The sequence below is a fragment of the Anoplopoma fimbria genome, chromosome 14 (genome assembly GCF_027596085.1).
Source record: "Anoplopoma fimbria isolate UVic2021 breed Golden Eagle Sablefish chromosome 14, Afim_UVic_2022, whole genome shotgun sequence".
Taxonomy (NCBI): domain Eukaryota; kingdom Metazoa; phylum Chordata; class Actinopteri; order Perciformes; family Anoplopomatidae; genus Anoplopoma; species Anoplopoma fimbria.
This window is the reverse complement of record NC_072462.1, coordinates 5,240,427-5,258,688: the sequence shown is the minus strand read 5'-3', so window position 1 is coordinate 5,258,688 and position 18,262 is coordinate 5,240,427. Positions and strand designations below refer to the sequence as shown.

General features: G+C 38.8%; 2 protein-coding genes across 2 annotated transcripts; both read right to left on the bottom strand.

Moving 5' to 3' along the window:
- Positions 1-2,799: 2,799 nt before the first annotated feature.
- mrps2 (mitochondrial ribosomal protein S2) lies at positions 2,800-6,323 on the bottom strand. The gene is made up of 4 exons (XM_054612815.1): positions 6,219-6,323; positions 5,889-5,990; positions 5,093-5,213; positions 2,800-3,547 (listed from the first exon to the last, which is right to left on the bottom strand). The coding sequence occupies exons 1-4, from the start codon at positions 6,241-6,243 to the stop codon at positions 3,001-3,003; spliced, it is 795 nt and encodes a 264-aa protein (XP_054468790.1). The 5' UTR covers positions 6,244-6,323; the 3' UTR covers positions 2,800-3,000.
- A 315-nt stretch (positions 6,324-6,638) lies between these two features.
- On the bottom strand, positions 6,639-16,569 carry ppp1r26 (protein phosphatase 1, regulatory subunit 26). The gene is made up of 5 exons (XM_054613048.1): positions 16,391-16,569; positions 9,497-12,785; positions 7,527-7,641; positions 7,256-7,341; positions 6,639-7,157 (listed from the first exon to the last, which is right to left on the bottom strand). Exons 2-5 carry the CDS (start codon positions 12,712-12,714, stop codon positions 7,118-7,120), a joined length of 3,459 nt encoding a protein of 1,152 aa, XP_054469023.1. The 5' UTR covers positions 12,715-12,785; positions 16,391-16,569; the 3' UTR covers positions 6,639-7,117.
- Between the last annotated feature and the right edge of the window lie 1,693 nt (positions 16,570-18,262).

Here is an 18,262-nt window from a genome sequence, read left to right as displayed (position 1 = left end):
GCGAATAAAAATCAAAATTAGATGTTTGGTTATGTTTGTTTCCTAATTCAACAATCATTTCATCTTTAACCAACTTCAAAAAAATGATCTGTTGGTAAACGACATCACTCCAAATCCCTGCTGTTGAAGGTGATGAATGCAGATGATGATGTAGAACTTTTATTCTCTGCAACCTTGTGACAGGAAACGCTGGAGCTAAGAGTCTGCAAGTGTCAAGTCAGCATGAGTTCTCACCTTCTGGGTTATCTGGTCCATCAAAGGTGATCTGAGGGCCTCTAGACGCTGAAGACCTTCATTAGTAGGAAACAATCAAAGCAAAATGTTAACGCTCCCTGTTTTGTGCCTCATAAAGTGGCTTATTAGCTGAAATTATGCACATATATTATTTTCAAGATGAACTTGACTATTTGAAAAAAAGACATTTTTATCTGTGTTATTGGTGCAACTAACGGGAATTATAGCACCCTCAAAACAAATAAACGAGACGGGTGAAAATGGATTAGATGCGACCACAGAAGTGAACTCAAAGTACCTCAGGTTTTACTCAATGGGATTGTGGTAAACCTTGTGGTAAACAGAGTCTAAGTATAGTATCTGGCCCGGTTCCATACCCAAAGACCACAAATCAGTGGAAATTGAGCTATCGTGAGCCAGTCACTTACTATCTGCCCGCTTACTGCACAACAGAGACACTGCAGCCAGAGTTGAGTCTCAAGGGGCAATATTAAAACCTCATGTCTCCCATTACAGTGTAACGTTTTTAAAGCTGTAAAGAGGACCAGTTACCATTCTCTCTCATCAGAATGTAAAGGATCAGCCGTCCTCGTGAGGGCAAAGCCATGCATCTGCTCTGTGTGCATGTACCTGCATGAACAAGAGCAAAAGCATCAGATGACAAACAAGACTCATAATTAAGATACTTTAATGAGAACTAAATTAACCCATATTATGTTAAATCTGCTAAGGCCAACTGACTAAGGTAAGCAATTAATTCACCATTTCATTTCCAACAATTGTGAAGAAATAACATTATAAAAAATAATAGAATTAATAAATCTTTACTGATTGTTTCATTCTTATAAAATAATATTGCTCATATTTCCTAATTCCAGTTTTTCAAATCTGATTTTTTTTAACTCTTCTATAATAGCTAAAGATTTTAAACTAAAACCAGAGACATGTTTAAGCTTCTTCTTCAGCGTTTCTTTCACAACAGTGAATCCTATTAACATGGTCACATAAACACATGTATCAATGTTACAGGTTTGACGTGTCAAGCTGCTCCACCCATCCACCCACACTGCCAGTAAATCTGCTAATATCTGTTGATTTAGATAGAATAAAGCCCGAGAGAAGACCTGAAACACTGAATAAAGTTAATAATAAAGTGAAACTAAACTCGTGATGCAAGTGTGAACATGAACCTGGGAGAGCTTAAATCTAAAAATACCCTGTTGTTTACCATGTAAGGCAAAGCAGGAAACTACCAACCAAACACGAGGAACACTTAATAAGCATTTGTATGACATTAAAACTAATCTGTGTATTAGCATTAAACTTAAATAGTTCTGATATTAAACAACTAAAAAGTAGATATTGGCATATTGTTTTTAAGTCTATGCCACATTTTTAATAATAAAACACGTGCCACTAGTGTTATCAGTAATATGTATACTAGCAGTTGAAATAAATATAAAGGTTATGAATTGATGGGTCTCGTTAGAAGTCGTATACTCCCACTCACCATGTTGTCCTTGAAGTTTCCAGCTGGTGAAGAGGTCAATCTGAGAAAACTACGGAAACCGACAGCGACCAAACTTCATCTGCTTAGAACCGCCCATAGAGGATTAACAAGCAGTGTACACCGCAGCTATTACCGGTGTTCTGCTTTAGGAGTCCAGCTAATCCCTTCAATCATTTCTAATAAAGTTATGTTGGCACTATTAAGTTTTCCTTTTATTGTTTTTAACTAGACTAGTTCATAAACATGTGTCCTTGGTGAAAATGACTGAAATGGAAAAAGATACAACTAGCTATCTATATAGCACCAAAAACACAAACATGTCCTTAATATTGATTTTTTTTTATAACAGTATAACCTTAGTTTGAAGTAAAAATATACCACATAACAGAAATGACAAGATTGCAGTCAAGATGCATATTTTCTATTTTTCAACGAGTTTGATGTAAATTAAATGAGATTGGAAGTACAACGCACATCTTTTTTTAAATCTTGTATTCTTGCATATGGATTTAAATTTCATATCAGCACTATGTTCACATAGACTGGGGGGTATACAAACTGGGGCAGAAACAATTAGTTGATGAAGGAAAATCTATATGATACTACTTTGACTAGTCGATTTATCTGTTGGTCAGATCAAACCTGTCATCCAAAAATGAAATTTTGTGCTCTGGGAAATTATAACAGGCCTTTTTTTTTTCTTAATAATTCTGTCAAATTGAAAAGCATTGTGGATGTTTAGGTGTAAACCTTTTCAAAAAATATCTCAACAAGAGGCTTCATGACATTCTGTAGCACATATAGCAATGAATCACCATTCTTGCGTTACGGCCAAAAGCGTGTTTTGTGCGGCCACAGTGTCATTGACCATCAAATTCTAATCAGTGTATACTCGAGTAAAAATGGATGTGAAATTCCCTCCAGGCGTTCCGAGCCATTGCTTTCATGGGAATGGTACGGTCAGACAGACAACCCACAAACATAAAGCCTCAGGCCAAGGCTGTCACTGGCATGGAGGTATAGAGAAGTTAAATTAGAACCAGAAGACGACCATGTCACAGAAAGTAGATTCATTAAAGAGTGAGATTTGCAGAACTTCAATTTTAACACAAGACAACATTGTGGACTCAGCCTTGAACACTAGCGTCACACCTTTTCTTCTAATACAGATGTATGATGAAAGGGAGCAACAGACAGTTTGAACTTTTTTTTAAATGCAATTTTTTTTAACGTCTCTTATTTAACAATATATCATGTCACGAGTTTGAAGTGGGCGGTGCAGCCAGGCCGTGCAGTAGCTCCATCTGTCTCCTTTTGTCCTTGGCGCGGTTGATGGTCATCTTGAATAAGCGACAGTACATCTCCATGGCAACTGGAGTGTCGTCGTTTCCGGGCACCGGGTAAGTCACCAGGCTGGGGTTGCAGTTTGAGTCCACCACGCCGACCGTGGGAATGTTCATCTTTGCCGCGTCTCTGATTCCCACGTGCGGCTGGAACACATTGTTGAGAGTGGAGAGGAAGATGATGAGGTCAGGTAGGCGGACTCCGGGTCCGTACTGGATGGGGGCGTTGGTAAGGAGGCCGCCCTGCCAGTACCGCGTGTGTGCGTACTCCCCACAATTCTTAGCGGTGCTCTCCACCAGGTGGACAAACTGACGCTGGCGGCTGACGAACAGTATGACGCCACCGCGGTACGCTACGTGGGCGGTGAAGTTCAGGGCTTGCTGAAGGTGCTCCACCGTCAGGTCGAGGTCAATTATGTCTTGGTCCAAACGGCAGCCATAGAGGTACGGCTCCATAAGCCTGAAAAATAAATAAATAAAGAGGATTCGATTTAGGTTTAAAAATAGAGAGGTCGCTGCAGCCGACTGTGCTCCAATGTTCAGGGTCACAGTTGACCCTCGAGTGAAATATTGAGTTATTGATTTGTCTGCAGTCAACTCTATCAAGCCATTCTGTTCGGCTTTGTTGTGTCTATCTCGTGTTAACCCATAGAGCTAGTAATAATGCTAACTAAAAATGTATTTATTTGCTTTAATGTAAGAGAACCATTACGTAAGCATATCAAATATTACCCGAGTGTATCACATGCTTTTTGAACCTACTACTTATCACACCACTGTCTCTTTATCAGCACACCGTACTTGACCATATAATTCATCTCCAAATGTTCTTGTTTATGTTCAAATTTTAGTTTATCTACCTCCTATTATTTATTTCTGTTACTTATTAAATCTCACATTATTCATTTTCGTCCTGGTACTGCTGCAACCACTGTATTTCCTATTTTTTTTTTTTTTTATATATATATATATATACACATATTAAAGAGCACAGTTATATATACTGTTTTGGGGATATTATGTAGCATATTAATATTGTCTCCAGTGTCTCTGTCTGGCAAATTCATACATATACAGTGAATTTTAAGTGTTACAGCTTTACTCAATTGAATTGCATCTTATTTCAAATCAATTTTTTGGATCAAAGAATCGAAACAAAAAGGCCATGCCCAAATTATTACAGACTGCACTGTCTATTATCAGGCAGATCTACATTTCTTTCACTAGAGCTGAAACAATTTGTTGACTAATTGATTAGTTGTGCAACAGAATATCAACCAGTAACTATTTAGATTTTTCCCTTTGTTTGTTTGGATTTTTCAATCACAAATGCCACACTTTTTTGGTGCTTTCTAGATTGTGAAGATTTGCTGCTCACAGTAAATTGAAAATCTTTGTGTTTTGGAGTGGTGGTCGGACAAAATTAACTCTTTATAGATATTATATGAGCTTTGTTCAGCCTAAAAGCAAAACAAATCATTTCCAATGACTTTTCGCTCGAATTGTTGTGCATATGAGAAATAAAGAACTTGAAAACTTGATTAATGGAGGACGAGTAAGGCTTTTAGACATTTAGAATTTTTTAAATATATGATCCGTCAATATTCTGACATTTCAGAGACCAAAACAATCTATTTAAACAAGAAAATTGTTCTCGAAAAATAAAATAAACATTTGTTGCAGCCATATCCCTCATATTCAAATGGAGGAATCGATAGAATTGCTTCAACATCATGCATGTTGTTCTGCATTAACGTTACTGAACATGTAGATAGATAGATAGATAGATAGATAGATAGATAGATAGATAGATAGATAGATAGATAGATAGATAGATAGATAGATAGATAGAGATTGCTGTTTAAGTGTGTATTTCATAGTTAGAGTATACGCCTTATATATATATAGTTCATTTCCACACAAAGTCAGTACATGTATTCGGACAAAGCATTTAAGCAACAACATTTAGTGAAACAGCAGATGAACTGTATAAATATATACCGACCTGTGTCTGCAACCTTTTTTGTGGCCAAGATGCACTCTGGCTTCGAACAGGTCTTTCAGGGAGAAGAGCTCGGACACACGGAAGAAGTCCGGCTTCTCAAGCGGCTGGTTTATGACTTTGTCTGTATGTAGGAGAAATACCATTATGTAAAGTCTGGTTAAAGAACACGGACACACTCTCCTCATATACAGTACCAGTCAAAAGTTTGGACACACCTTCTCATTCAATGGTTTTTCTTTATTTTTATTTCTTTCTACATTGTAGATTAATATTGAAGACATCCAAACTATGAAGGAACACATATGGAATGATGTGGTAAACAAACAAATGCTCAACAAACCAGAATATGCAATAAGTGCTACGAGCCTTCCTCGTAGCACTTATTGCATTCGTATTAGTTGTTGCACTTACTGTATTCGTATCAGTTCGCTGCACTTATTGAATTCGTATTCGTTTACTGCACTTATCCTATTCGTAGTAGTTTGTAGCACTTATTATATTCGTATTAGTCTGTTGCAATTATTGTTTTCGTAGTAATTTGCCTCTGCACTATACTTTTGCTCTGGTTTATGCTTTTAGATGCTTGTTTAAGAAAGGAGATGCACTTATGACTTCTGGTGACTAGTAGTTCTCTTGAATACCTATGTTGAATACACTTCCTGTAAGTCGCTTTGGATAAAAGCGTCTGCTAAATGACTGTAATGTAATGTTTTATATTTTTAGATTCTTCAAAGTAGTTGAACGAGAAGGTGTGTCCAAACTTTTGACTGGTACTGTATATACTTCATTAGCTCACCTGTGACGTCATCAATCTTGATTTGGGGTGATTTGATGGAGGCTGCAGTGGCATACTGGTGTCCAATCACAGCAGCCCTCGTGTGTCGTAGTCCCAAAAGCCCTAAATGTAAAGACAACAAAGTGGCATCAGTCAAAGCATTGGACATTAGCACCTGCTAGCTGCTAGCTACATAGGTTAGCTGTAAATAAACAGCAAACTAACCAGGATTATAAGCATAAAACATATTACCACAACTGGTATAGAGATATAAAACAGTGAGACATGCACCTAAAATATTCATAATTCATTTTTTTTGTCGGATAATTAAATATGCTTATGTGCAGATACCTTTGGTTAGCGCCCGGGCAGCCATGCTTGCTTGAGGAGCTCCACAGAAGGTCAGCAAACTGCGACTGCGCGAATGTAGTTCATGGACTGCCGTAAAGTGCCGTTTCTGTCGTGACAGTTTCGCATAATAGACTACAATACCCATGAGGCCAAAGCATGATTTTTTTTAACTTCACAACTTTATTGAAAAACAAATACAACACAATGCCCTCATATTATTTAGCCCTCATATTATTTAGCTATATATATATATATATATATATATATATATATATATATATATATATATATATATATATATATATATAGTATATAATATATATATACTATATATATATATAAAAGAGGTTTAAAAAGAACATAAACCAATGTTAATGTTAAGAAATTACTTTTTTAACAACTAAGGATGACACTTCCTAAAAAATGAAATGCTGTAGTATAAGATAATTCATGGTATCTATATGATCCATGACAACACAGTATTTATAAAATAGCAACTAACGAATACCCCTTCCACCAGTAATATCTAATTTTTCAGTAGTAACATGAAACTAAATGTATCTTTAAAAAAATGCCCTTCATTTGCTACATTAACAAGTGAACTTTCATTTAACTTTACCTATTTTAAACAGCGTCTTTAATATTGAACCTTCAACATAACAAAACAGGGCCAAACCTTCTTTTTTTCAAAGTCCAACTCAAAAAGTATGTGCTGTATAAAAATGCAAAATAAAATCCAATGCCACTAGCCTGCAACCTTAAATCTAATTGCAAACTTCACACAAACAAAAGGACGCTCTTGATGGAATGCAAAATGATAACATATTAAATATTAAACAACCCGCATACTGTAATATCAAACATAATCTGCATGCCTGTTTCAAATGCAGAATTAAGTTTTATTCTGCTAAATTGTGGTGGCTGGGTGTTTCATTTTCCCTGAAAAAGACAAAAATAAATCATGGATAAGTGGGCTTTTCTTTGACTGTGATCACTCAATTAGGAGAACAACCACACACACACACACACATACGTACCTGTTCACATGAATAAACTGAAGCTTTCTTTTTACTCGCTGCACAGCCTTGCTTTTTACTGGAGCTCTCTTGCGAGAAGGTATCCCCTGCAAGCATCGTGTAATACAGCTTTCACACTCTCTATGGACAACTTTATTTACAAAAAGCCACCTTACCATTTGTGGGGCTTGTGAGTTTTAAGTGCTACTGTATATCTCACTTCATCATGAATGGATACAAATAATGGCGCAAAGTAAAAAGCACCTAAAACTTGTCTCTACATAATTGTTACCTTCTTGCATTTTTCAGCCTGGAACCTCCTGTTGAACATCTTGCTTCTGTCCTCTGTGGTAAGAGCTATGCAAGGTCTGAAGGTGATGCCAGGGTCAATAGCACTGGACAAAGACCTGGGCAAGGCAAAGCAGGACACACATCAGACCAACTAATGACTTATTGCTCTAATGAATCATACCAAAGTCCATCTTAAAGCCAGTGAACAAAGCTTGTAAATGAAAAAAATGGTAAGTGTTCTATTTTAATCTTATTATACATGATAAATGAGGATAAGAAAGACCCATTGTTTCTCGGATTCCACTCTTTATTACACAGATGCACTTGAAAGACACAGCAAAAGTTTTTTTTGTTTTGTTTGTTTTTCTGAAAGAGTAAAAGAAAAAAGAAACACTTCTTACAAAATATTTACAAAACCTGGCAATGCACAGCATGTTCAGTAACTTTTTTTTTTTTGATAAACAAAAATAAATAGCCTTTTTTTTTTTCACATAGGAAATTCCAAGAAAAAACTTCAACATGACAAAGAAATTAAACACACTAGATATCAAGTTTAGCAAGACAGAGAGGAGTAAGTATGTGGTTTCTGTGGAATCTAGAACGACACTTGAGTCATAGAGGTAATAAGTCCAAGACTGTTATAGTGGCTTTCATCATCAACGGAGCTTTAACTTCCCCATCTATGAGTTGAAACCATACAATAAAGTAAGAGCACTGTGTCTGACAAACAAATGTTGGGAATAATGATTTATACCTCCATGGTAGTCGAAGAAAGGATACCAAGTTGTTCCAGAACCAAATGGTGTTCTAAAATTGCTCTTAAAATGGTGCCTTTTAAGGGTCAAGGGTATAATGTGTTCAAAAGAAGCATACCCTGGCTTTTTCTCTTTATGTGAAAAAGTTAGAAAGGACTCCCTCAATCTGGAATCATCATCATAAGAAGAAAGCCAGATTTAGAGCTTTAGCAGTGTTGGGCAATGGTGAGGGATGAAGTGAAGAGACATGTTTTAAAACAGTGATAAGTATGATAAATGGTTGGCATGGTAGATTTTGGGCATATAAAGTCATGATTAAATGTATTATGCTAGATTAGTTAGTTAGTCTGACTGCTCTTTTTTTCATTATAAATCTAACAAATAAGCCTTTAGGAGAACCAGCATTGATTTTGATATATGTAATTGCGTGTTATAGGAAATTTCATCATAACTTTTTAGCCATATTGCTACGTTCTGTGTGCATTTTGATTTACTGTACACCAGAATTGAAAGGATCTAAATCATATACTATACATTTTGTTTTCTGGCTTTCTTTAAGATAGCCCTCAATGATATAACAATAACGACTGTTTAACCACATAAAAAGGTCTTAAAAGTAAACCCACATATCACAGGGAAATTAGGTAAGATATGTTATAACACCATGTATTTTTTTTGAATAACATTGTTTATTTGTCCCTCTGGTAAATTAAATCCATACAATACAATCTACATCTTAAGCATTTGGTCTTAACCTTGAATCTTTATTTTGTCATATTGAGAGGTTATTTGTCTTGGTCACCTTTTTTTTTTTTTTTTTTTTTTTTTTACATAAAATCTGAAAGATATATTAAAGATGATATAATTTTCTGCAAATTAAGTATTCTGCATTTTGATGGTGGTACTAGTCATGCAGTCTGCCTTTTTGTGCCAACATGTCACTGTATTGCTTTACAAAGGTTCGATGATGATATGAATTAACCTCAGAGCACAAAAAGAAAAAGCTGTCATGATGGTGCTATTGTTTTTACATAGCCGTATAAATGTATAAACACCTTAAAAAAAAAAAATGCCTGTTTTTGTTTTATCGTATTAAAGAAACATTCCCTTCGAGCCTATAAATGGATGATCTATTAGCAGGGCACAATCGAGAAACTAACTGGTAGAAAATTGGCTTATGATGCTATGGGACACAGAGGCCAAAGGAAATACTTACAACGTGGGAAAGCCCTGCTTCTTCTCTGGGTTTCTCCTGTTGCCTGACTCACAATCTGCCTCGTCTATAAACTCTTCCTCTGTTCTTTCTAGATGCACTCGTTTATCGTCTATCTTCATGCTCTCGCTTTCTCTTTTTATCTCACTCAGCACGTCTGCTCTCTCCTTTCCCTCGCTCCTTTCCCTGCTTCGAACCTGGACATGGTTGGTCCTATTAGATTCCAGCTCGACAAACACACTCTTATCCTTAGATATGTGCACCATACTCTCCGTCTCTCCTTCTATGGGGCACTGGGATCTGCTGCCCGGCGCGAGGCTCCGTGCAAAGGGCGCCCTTGGATGCTGCCTGGCAGTAGACGAATGACTGGAAACAGGGGACCTGAACTTGGGATTTACATTAGTCTCTGTAGAGCAGGGGAAAGGTGCTCTGCTGGTCCTTGCGGAGGACCAAACTGGGACTGGAGTCTGTGATTTGTGGCCCCCGCTTGGATATGGTGGAGTTGCTGATGCAGTCTCGTTGATTTTAGATGAAGTGATGTGGAACGGAGTCCGGCTGGTAGTCCTAGTGTCAGTCGTGGGGAATCCGAAGCTCTGGCGCCACTTGATTGACTCGGCAGTGTTAGGACTCACAAGCGACCAAACTCTCTCGATCTGTGGGGGGACATCCTGTCCGTCCCCTCTCCCAGAGCCGGGCCTCCATTGCTCGGTTCTGGCAGCCCCCGCCCCGTCCGCTGGTTCCAAAAGGCTGGGGCTGCAGGACTGGACCGATGGCAGGCGTGACTGCGAACCGTCGGCAGAGACGTCTGGCATTGGCGCTGGAAAAGGACGACTCCTCGGAGGAGATTGTCCAGAGGGAGGACTGATAATTGGAATTTCAGCCAGCTGATTTTCCTGTTTGATGTCTTTATCTTGAAGTGCTGCACAAACCACGACGTCGCCATTTCTGGATACATCTCCATCTGTACTTTTCTCTGCGGTGGTGGAAACTTTGGCCTTCTCAGCCAGAAACCTTCTGATCTCTAGCTCAATGCTATCGTCGCTGTCTACCGAGCTGCTGTCTTCCTGTATCGCAAGAGTAGTCGGAGTATTGTGCGGCAACGGGGGGGTGTCTTGACCCCCGACTGCTGGTTCCCCTTCATGATCATCGTCATGCTCTTTCTTAATCGCTAGTTTAGGTTGTGAGACGCTCATTTTACTCAATCCGGCCTTGTCTTTCACGTCATCCTTACTCTTCAAAGGACTGAACTTGGAAATAGGATCAGATTTGAACTTTTTGGTCTCTAAAGCATTTCCCAGCTGTGGTTCTTCACCCTTGGGGCACATCCTTGATTTCCGCTTCAGGTCTCTTTTTTTCTTTGATTTCTTCTTTGTCTTGAGCAGGTCTTTTATAGCAGAGTCCAGGTCCTCGTCACTGTCAAGCGAGCTGCTTTTGTCTCCGCTTTGCTCCGCCTTGCGTGATCCAGCTATTGGTTTTGTCGGACTTCTCTGGGGAATTACCAGTGGGCTGGATTCTTGGCCATGCTCAGGTAAAGGTTCAGGGGACGTTTCTTTAACATTGTTATCCGTCCCCGACGTGTTGGAAATGCTACAGTTTCCCTCTTTGAGTTTTGTTCTCTGTGTCAAAGACAATCTGGAAGGTTTCTTTTGGGTCGCGACATTTGCTTTCACTTTCTCCGGTTGATTTGCACGCTGCGGCTCTTGAGTCGTAGCTGTGGGCAGCTGCTTCTGCATTTGGGCCTTCTGCTCAAGAAAAATCCTGATTTCTTGCTCTATCCCATCTTCACTATCGATGGAACTGCCGTCGCTTTCCTCATCGGGGCAGATGTCAGGGGGTGAAGATTGCAAGGACGATTCGATAGGAGCGCAACTGCTGAGGCCAACGCTGTGATGGAAGGCGACGGGCATGACCGCTTTTGAAATGTCCAGTATTGCCTCAGCACACATGAGCTCTGCGGTTGTATTAGCCTTTGGGAGGGCAGGGGACGGTTGCTCCTTCAAACCATCTTCTTTAAACGAAAGCAATCCATTTCCTTTACTCTTGGAGCTCTCTGAAAGTGCACTCTTGGGTGTGAAAACAGAAGACGACGGAAGTTGGACGGATTTAGCTTCTTTCTCTGCTCTGGTCTTTTTCTTTCTCAGTCTGTGTCTCTTCATGTTTTCCGTGCTAGCACTTCCAACAGCGTGTATCAGTGACTTGGTGAAGGGTTTTTGCTTGTGTAAGAATGGCTGCAGGACAGGCTTCTCCCTGAGTTGCTCGAGCTGGTAGGAACGAATGGCTTCCTCGATCCCATCGTCGCTGGTGGAGTCCGACTCTTCTTTGAACGCGTGTGGAATGAAAGTTTCCCTTTTGTTCTCCTGCTCTTTTTTCTCCAACTGGTATATTTGAATGGCTTCCTCGATGCCGTCGTCACTACTGGAATCATTCGACTCTTCATTGTCCTCAACTTGGACCGGGCACTTTACTTTGTCGAAGAAGCTGATTGTTTTCGAGAGGCGCTTGGTCTGCTCTTTGGGCAAGACTAAACTTTTGGCAGTTGTACTTTGATTTGAATCCAATCTCTCAACTGTGTCGTCATTTAGGAAGGCCCTGTTTTTGATGTACTTTTTTATAGGTACGACAGCTGGTGCTGTGGAAGTCTCAGCTTTGATACTTGTTGGAAGCTGGCTACTGGCAATCAAAAAGGTATTGCTGTCAGGGGTCTGTGTGGCATCATCAGGAACGGGTGAGCTTTTCCTGGGAATTTTGGATGGTGGGAGAAAGGCTAAGCATGGCTCAGCCTTGCGTTTGTGATCATCCTTCTCCTTCAGGTATTCCAGTATGGCCTCCTCAATGCCTCGGTCCACAGAATCATCGCTGTCAGAGTCACTGCTCTCATGGTTGATTGGGGAGGCAACATCTGCCTGTTGGTTTTCTGTGGGGCTTTTAGTTTTGGGATTGGGACCAACATAAGACCCCATTGCAACCTTGCAGACTTGGGGATGAACTTCTTGTCCTGGTGGCACATTTTCCTCGATCTCGTCGCCCATCTCGAGTGAGGACTGGGTGCTCCTCAGGCTCTCTATGATCATCTGGACCTTATCTGAGATAGGGGTGCCTCTGGTGGACAACTCGGTGTCAGAGTCATTGAAGCAGATTGGAAGGCTATAGCCTCCAGGTGGGCCACATGTTCTCCATTTGGTTTGCGTCGCTGCGACAGGAGGTACATTCATCAAGTACATTCTAATGAAGTGAGGTGAGGTCCTCGACCATTGGAGTGCAGCTGCCTCCGATAGCAATCACATCGTTCGACCTGAGAAGAAAACAGAAACAGAGAATCAGTGACAGGAAAGTCAAACTACCCATTTGTTTCTGTACGCATCATGTTTCAAATGATTCTGAAGGCAAACGTTATTATTCACTCTGTGTCCACATGTCGGATCCTTTTGTAAGAGCTGTGAATGAAGTCCATTATGCCACTGGAGTATTGCAAAGTGAAACATTAAAAAAATAAATGCCAATATGATATCTTAAAATGATATAAAGGCAAAACGCCTTTATTTATTTTTAAACCCACTTTATGTACAGTATATTGTCTACGAATATACCTAAAACTACTCTATATGCTTGTTCAGTACTACAGTAAATGCTTCAATATATTATTAATATTATATCTGATTTTATTATTACATTTTTTTCCACATATCTACCTGCTGTTGCTCTCTTATCCTGACACAGACAAAAACATGATGCTATGCAATAGATAATAAAGCGGAAAAAGTACCTCCAGCAGTTGTTACTGAACATTTCATTTTGCCATTTGCAAACAATTTGATTTAAACATCAGTATCAACGAGATAAAACGTCCCCTCTATGCAAGTGAACTCTATGAATATAGACTTCCAGAAAATCTGTGACTATCTGTTCATTTCATTTCCTCTCCTTCACTTAACCCCCAGTCTATCAGAGTAAAAAAAACAAAAAACTGATGGAGACATTTAAGCACAATACATATCCTTGCTAACAGCTACACATCCTGAATATGCAGCAGAAGAGGCATCATAAGGGCTCTGCTGCCATCCTGTGGAGGAACTCGATGTGACTATTCTGCAGCACTTTAGTGAAGGCTGTATGTTGTTATCGTGTTAAATACAATTGTGCTGCATTGTTCTGAGAGATCTGAATTAGTGCTCATTTGTCTGTGATATGAGAAAAATTTGGGAGACTTGAGATGGCTGTGTGTACAGTATGTACGATGTCAGCAGCTTCTTCACAGTCAAAGTTTTTTTTTTAAGTGGCAGGCTTTGGTTGGTCTCTTAGCCCTGTTTGGGTCCCTTGACCAAACAGCTCACATACTTGCTAAGTCAGTAATTACAGGCTAGGGAAAATGCTTTTTTTTTTTTTTTTTTACCTAAATGGAACAGGACCAAGACTTGGAATCTAATAAAAGTGGAAAAAAAGGCAGTGATGCTGAAAGTATTTAACTGTGAAATCGCTGAAGAAAGTGTTCAGGTACATTCTGTCCCCCTGAGGGAAAGAATGGACTCCATTACAGCTCTGATGGATTATGGCAAATAACCTCAAAGCTTTCAGCTGAAGCCAAACCTTTGGAGCATGTAAAAAAAAAAAAAAAAAACAGGGCTGCTCATGGCCAGATCTACATGCAAACGGGCCTTGTGGTAAAAAGTATTGGTGGGGTCCAGCTCTATAGTTGATTCTAGTTGATTTAAAGTAAAGGTATTGTCTTTTAGTCTAGACTTAGTAAGCCTAGTTGCAACTGAAAAAAATGAGTTAAGTTATTTTGTATTAAGTTGAGAACATTGGATATGGATTTACTAAGCCAGGCAGGTATCAAGGGAAATATTTTTGGATTACTTGTGCACACATTTGTAAATTACACCCTACATCTTCTAGGAACTGAAGTTAAAGATTGTTTTGGTTAGTGCTTTCATTTATTAAGGAGAACCCAGGGTGTCACTGGCAGGCTAATGGCTAAGATGTGAAACAAATGTGCCCTCTAATTACGGTTCCAATTCCCTCAAATTAAATGTGATAAATGATCATGTTTATCCAATTTGTCTTTGCCCTCTCAGGATCCTCTCTCTCTCTCATTCAGTTTTAGCGCTACCTTGTTTGTTGTTTAAGCTCTCATTGAGGGAGAGATTTGAATAATTTTCCGATACAGAATTTATTAGGAATATTGTCACTTCATGAGAAGGCTGAGCAGTTGGACTACAGTCATTGGAGCGAGAAAAAAAAGTATTCAAATATGTCATGCAAATAAAGCTGCTATATCAGAATTGTGTTAAAGTACAGTATCAGCAAACTGTACTTCAATTATGAAAAGTAAAAATACTCCTTAGGCAGGAGGAATGACACCTGCCTTAGATGAATACATTTGTATCATTGATGCATCAATATGCAATTTATACAATGTGTATATATAATATCGGTGTGGACTGGATGTTGTATGAATGTTAGTTAGAGTCTGATGGGCAGGTGGCACCTTGCATGGTCGCCCTGTCATCAGTGTGTGAATGGGTGAATGATATGTAATGATATGTAACATAAGCTTTGAGCTACTGATTGTAAGTCGCTTTGGATAAAAGCGTCTGCTAAATGACTAACGTAATGTATACTTTTTTGGAAAATGCACCATAATCCATATGCAATATTTGTTTCTGAATCATCTGCAAAGTAACATGGAATTTAAATAACAATTTAAGTACAAGCATCTTAAACTGTATCTCTATTGACTAAATAAATATCATATTACTTTCCACCACTGGGGTTAACATATATATTCCTTTTAGACAGTTATGTGGATAGATTTCAAGTTTTTCCCCCTTTAAAACCACATCTATTTTATTTTTTTTGTTTGTATCAATTTAAGTTAAATGCATTTATTTATTTATTTTTTTTTTATTTTTTTTACAATGACTGTAGCTTTTCTGTGTTCGCACAAATCGGAAACTACGGGTACCTGGCAGGCTCCGGTTGGATGGTACAGTGGCACCTGAACCCAATACTACAGCCAGCCCTGGTTGCTGTAACAGCCGGTGTCGTACCTCCATTAACAAGCACGCTGTGGGGACATGTAACCAGTTTGACCATCCCAAAATGTAAATGTGAATCCTCCCTTCCAGCTCAATATACATATGCACCCTCTGCAGGAGCATGCACAACCCAAAAACAGACCCCCAAGAAACAATATCCAACTCTTAAATCATTATCTCTCTAATAAACATGGCATAAAAGTGCGACTAACTACAGGAAACCATGATGGGTCTTGAAAAAACGCCCAATTGAAAAAAAAAAAAAAAAAAGCACACAAACCGGGCTAAACAAACGTAGTCAACTTTGTTTGACACATATATATATATACACACGAATAAAGTTTCACCTCACATCCACAACATAAGTGGTTTAACATTTTTTCTGTATTGCATAAGCAACATTGTTGCATCGTGTAATTTCCCACCCGGACGCTTTCCTGGTTGCAAGAGGAAAAACCCCGGTTGTGCCCGTAACCCTCTAGCGGCGTGCACTGCACCGATGCCCGGCGTGCAGCGTTAGGAGACTCCGCAGAGCAACCATGTTTCTCGGTTCCGGCCATGGTTGTCAAAAAAAGAAACCAAAAAGAAAACACCCTATTTTCGGTCTATAATTCCGCTGATTGTAAATAATGTGCGTGCACACTCCTGTAGAAAAAAACATGGTTGCATTTTTGGTAGAAATGGTGCGGAACATCGGAGGGATAGCCGCGGTGACTTGAAAGACACAGGCGGGCCTCTCGGCTGCTGCAGCCCCGGCATTTTCTCCGGCAAAGAAAGCCTTTGTATTGAAGCCACAGCTTACCCTCGGCTGTTTTTCTCCACCAATACAGCCGCAAAAACACAATGCACATGTTCAACTCACCCAGATATGGAACAAAAACCACCTTTACAGTAAGAGTGCGTTCATTGCTGCGGTGATATAAAGGTGTAAAGGGGGAGAGCCGTCGTGGAGATCATTCGGTGTCCGTCGCCAGCTCACACACACCGCCTGCAGCTCCTCGCCTCGCAGTCCCCCTCCGCTCCGACTGCCGGGCGGGCCAGCAGCTTCCTTAAACCCAAAGTCCAACCCTTTGGTCCAGCCAAGCATGCAAATATGACAGTGGCAATTTTTTCCTTTCATATTTTACATGATCACATTAAAATAATAAATAAAACACAGTGACGTGGCGGATTTAGATAAGTTAATAGCTGCATTAATACATGAAAACAGGTTTTTCCAGGAACAATTAAGTGTTAATTTACTCTTATAAATATTTTTTATAGTAACCCAGCTACAGTACGCCTTCTTATTAGAAAGTTTTATATCCCATGGGAGTGGTGTGATGCAACGCCCAGTAACACATATCAACTGAGTACAATCCCACATACTACCATACAGTTTTATTTCAGTGGTATTTAGTTTAGTTAGTTTGATACATTTAATTAAATTTTATTTTTTAATTTCTTTATTTGTATTTTACTTCTAAAACAGGACAGATGTGCCAATGCATTACATCCAAACAACACTAAACAGAGTATTTAAAGTTTTTTTTTTGTATGTGTTTTTTAAATTTAATTCCAGACATGCAGATATTGAAATATCATTCAAGATTCAGGGAAATAGATTTTTTTTTTTTTTCATTCAGTTAGGATTCGCCCCATGTGACTTGGATCTAAATGGATATTGGTGATCTATGCAATGTTTACAAAAGCAGATATACCTCAAGCCTAAACTTAGAGAAAATTTAAGTCACATATCTGTTCGGGTACAAATATATTTAATTAAAAGGAATACAAAAAAAAGTTTTTGTAGTCTTTCTGGTTGGTAGATTCCCAACATTGACTTTATAGAATATTAATCCTCAAGAGTTGTGTCTGATAGGATGCATTAGTCTATAACATAACTCAATGCAACTCTTTTCTGAAAGTTTCTATAAATATGGGGGTTAAGCACCTGTGTACTGCTGGACATGTCAACACCTGTGTACTTAATGGCCATCCAATAGAGACCCTGCCAGCCTTAGCTTCAAACACAAAAACAAAAGTAGATCCAAAACACATTGGATCAACCAGTAAAGAGATTTAAAGTTGTGTTAATAAACCGATTCCATCACCTGGAGAAGTTCTTCATGAGGATGCATCACCTGCTTGATATTGATGCAAACCTCTTTAAATACATGCACAAAATGACTTATGATCTAAACAATCCGTTGATTCTACATTAGCTTTCAACACAAATGTGATTTGAAACGCAACATTTCATCATTTTAAATTCCCCAATACCTTCACAAGTTTAATCTTCTTACTTTTTCTTGAGGCACCAGCAGACCTGAACCAACTCATATCTTATATCTAACATATTGAGACTCATCTCACTTTCTTTTCTCATTTAACCTGAATGTAATTGAAGCTAATCTTGTGCATTGTACAATTTAAAGTCTGGCATTGTGTGCAATATATAAGCTTGTAAGAAATATTCTAACATAGAAAGAAATTGTTACACAGAACAGGTCCAGCACATCTAACCAAAATACTCTGGTCATGCCTTTGTATATTGGAAAAATAAACAGAGGCTTAAAAGTAAACTCTTGAAACAGGTTGTATTGGGATATGGGAATACAATCCGGGATACATTTCTGATTTCTTTTTAATGTATTATGCATTGTAGTGTACACAGTGGGTAACATTGAATAAAGAAGTCATCAAAAGGTGGTAGTATTAACTTTGTTGATTCAGAATACAGAACAGACATGAT

Excerpts from the sequence above, each read along its gene's own strand:
- mrps2 (XM_054612815.1), bottom strand. The coding sequence starts at position 6,243 with ATGGCTGCCCGGGCGCTAACCAAAG. Across the intron at positions 5,991-6,218 it reads TGCCCGGGCGCTAACCAAAG|GGCTTTTGGGACTACGACAC; the intron begins GTATCTGCACAT and ends CTTTACATTTAG. Across the intron at positions 5,214-5,888 it reads CAAGATTGATGACGTCACAG|ACAAAGTCATAAACCAGCCG; the intron begins GTGAGCTAATGA and ends TCCTACATACAG.
- ppp1r26 (XM_054613048.1), bottom strand. The coding sequence starts at position 12,714 with ATGTACTTGATGAATGTACCTCCTGTCGCAGCGACGCAAACCAAATGG. Across the intron at positions 7,642-9,496 it reads AAGCAGGGCTTTCCCACGTT|GTCTTTGTCCAGTGCTATTG; the intron begins GTAAGTATTTCC and ends TGCCTTGCCCAG. Across the intron at positions 7,158-7,255 it reads CAGTTTATTCATGTGAACAG|GGAAAATGAAACACCCAGCC; the intron begins GTACGTATGTGT and ends TGTCTTTTTCAG.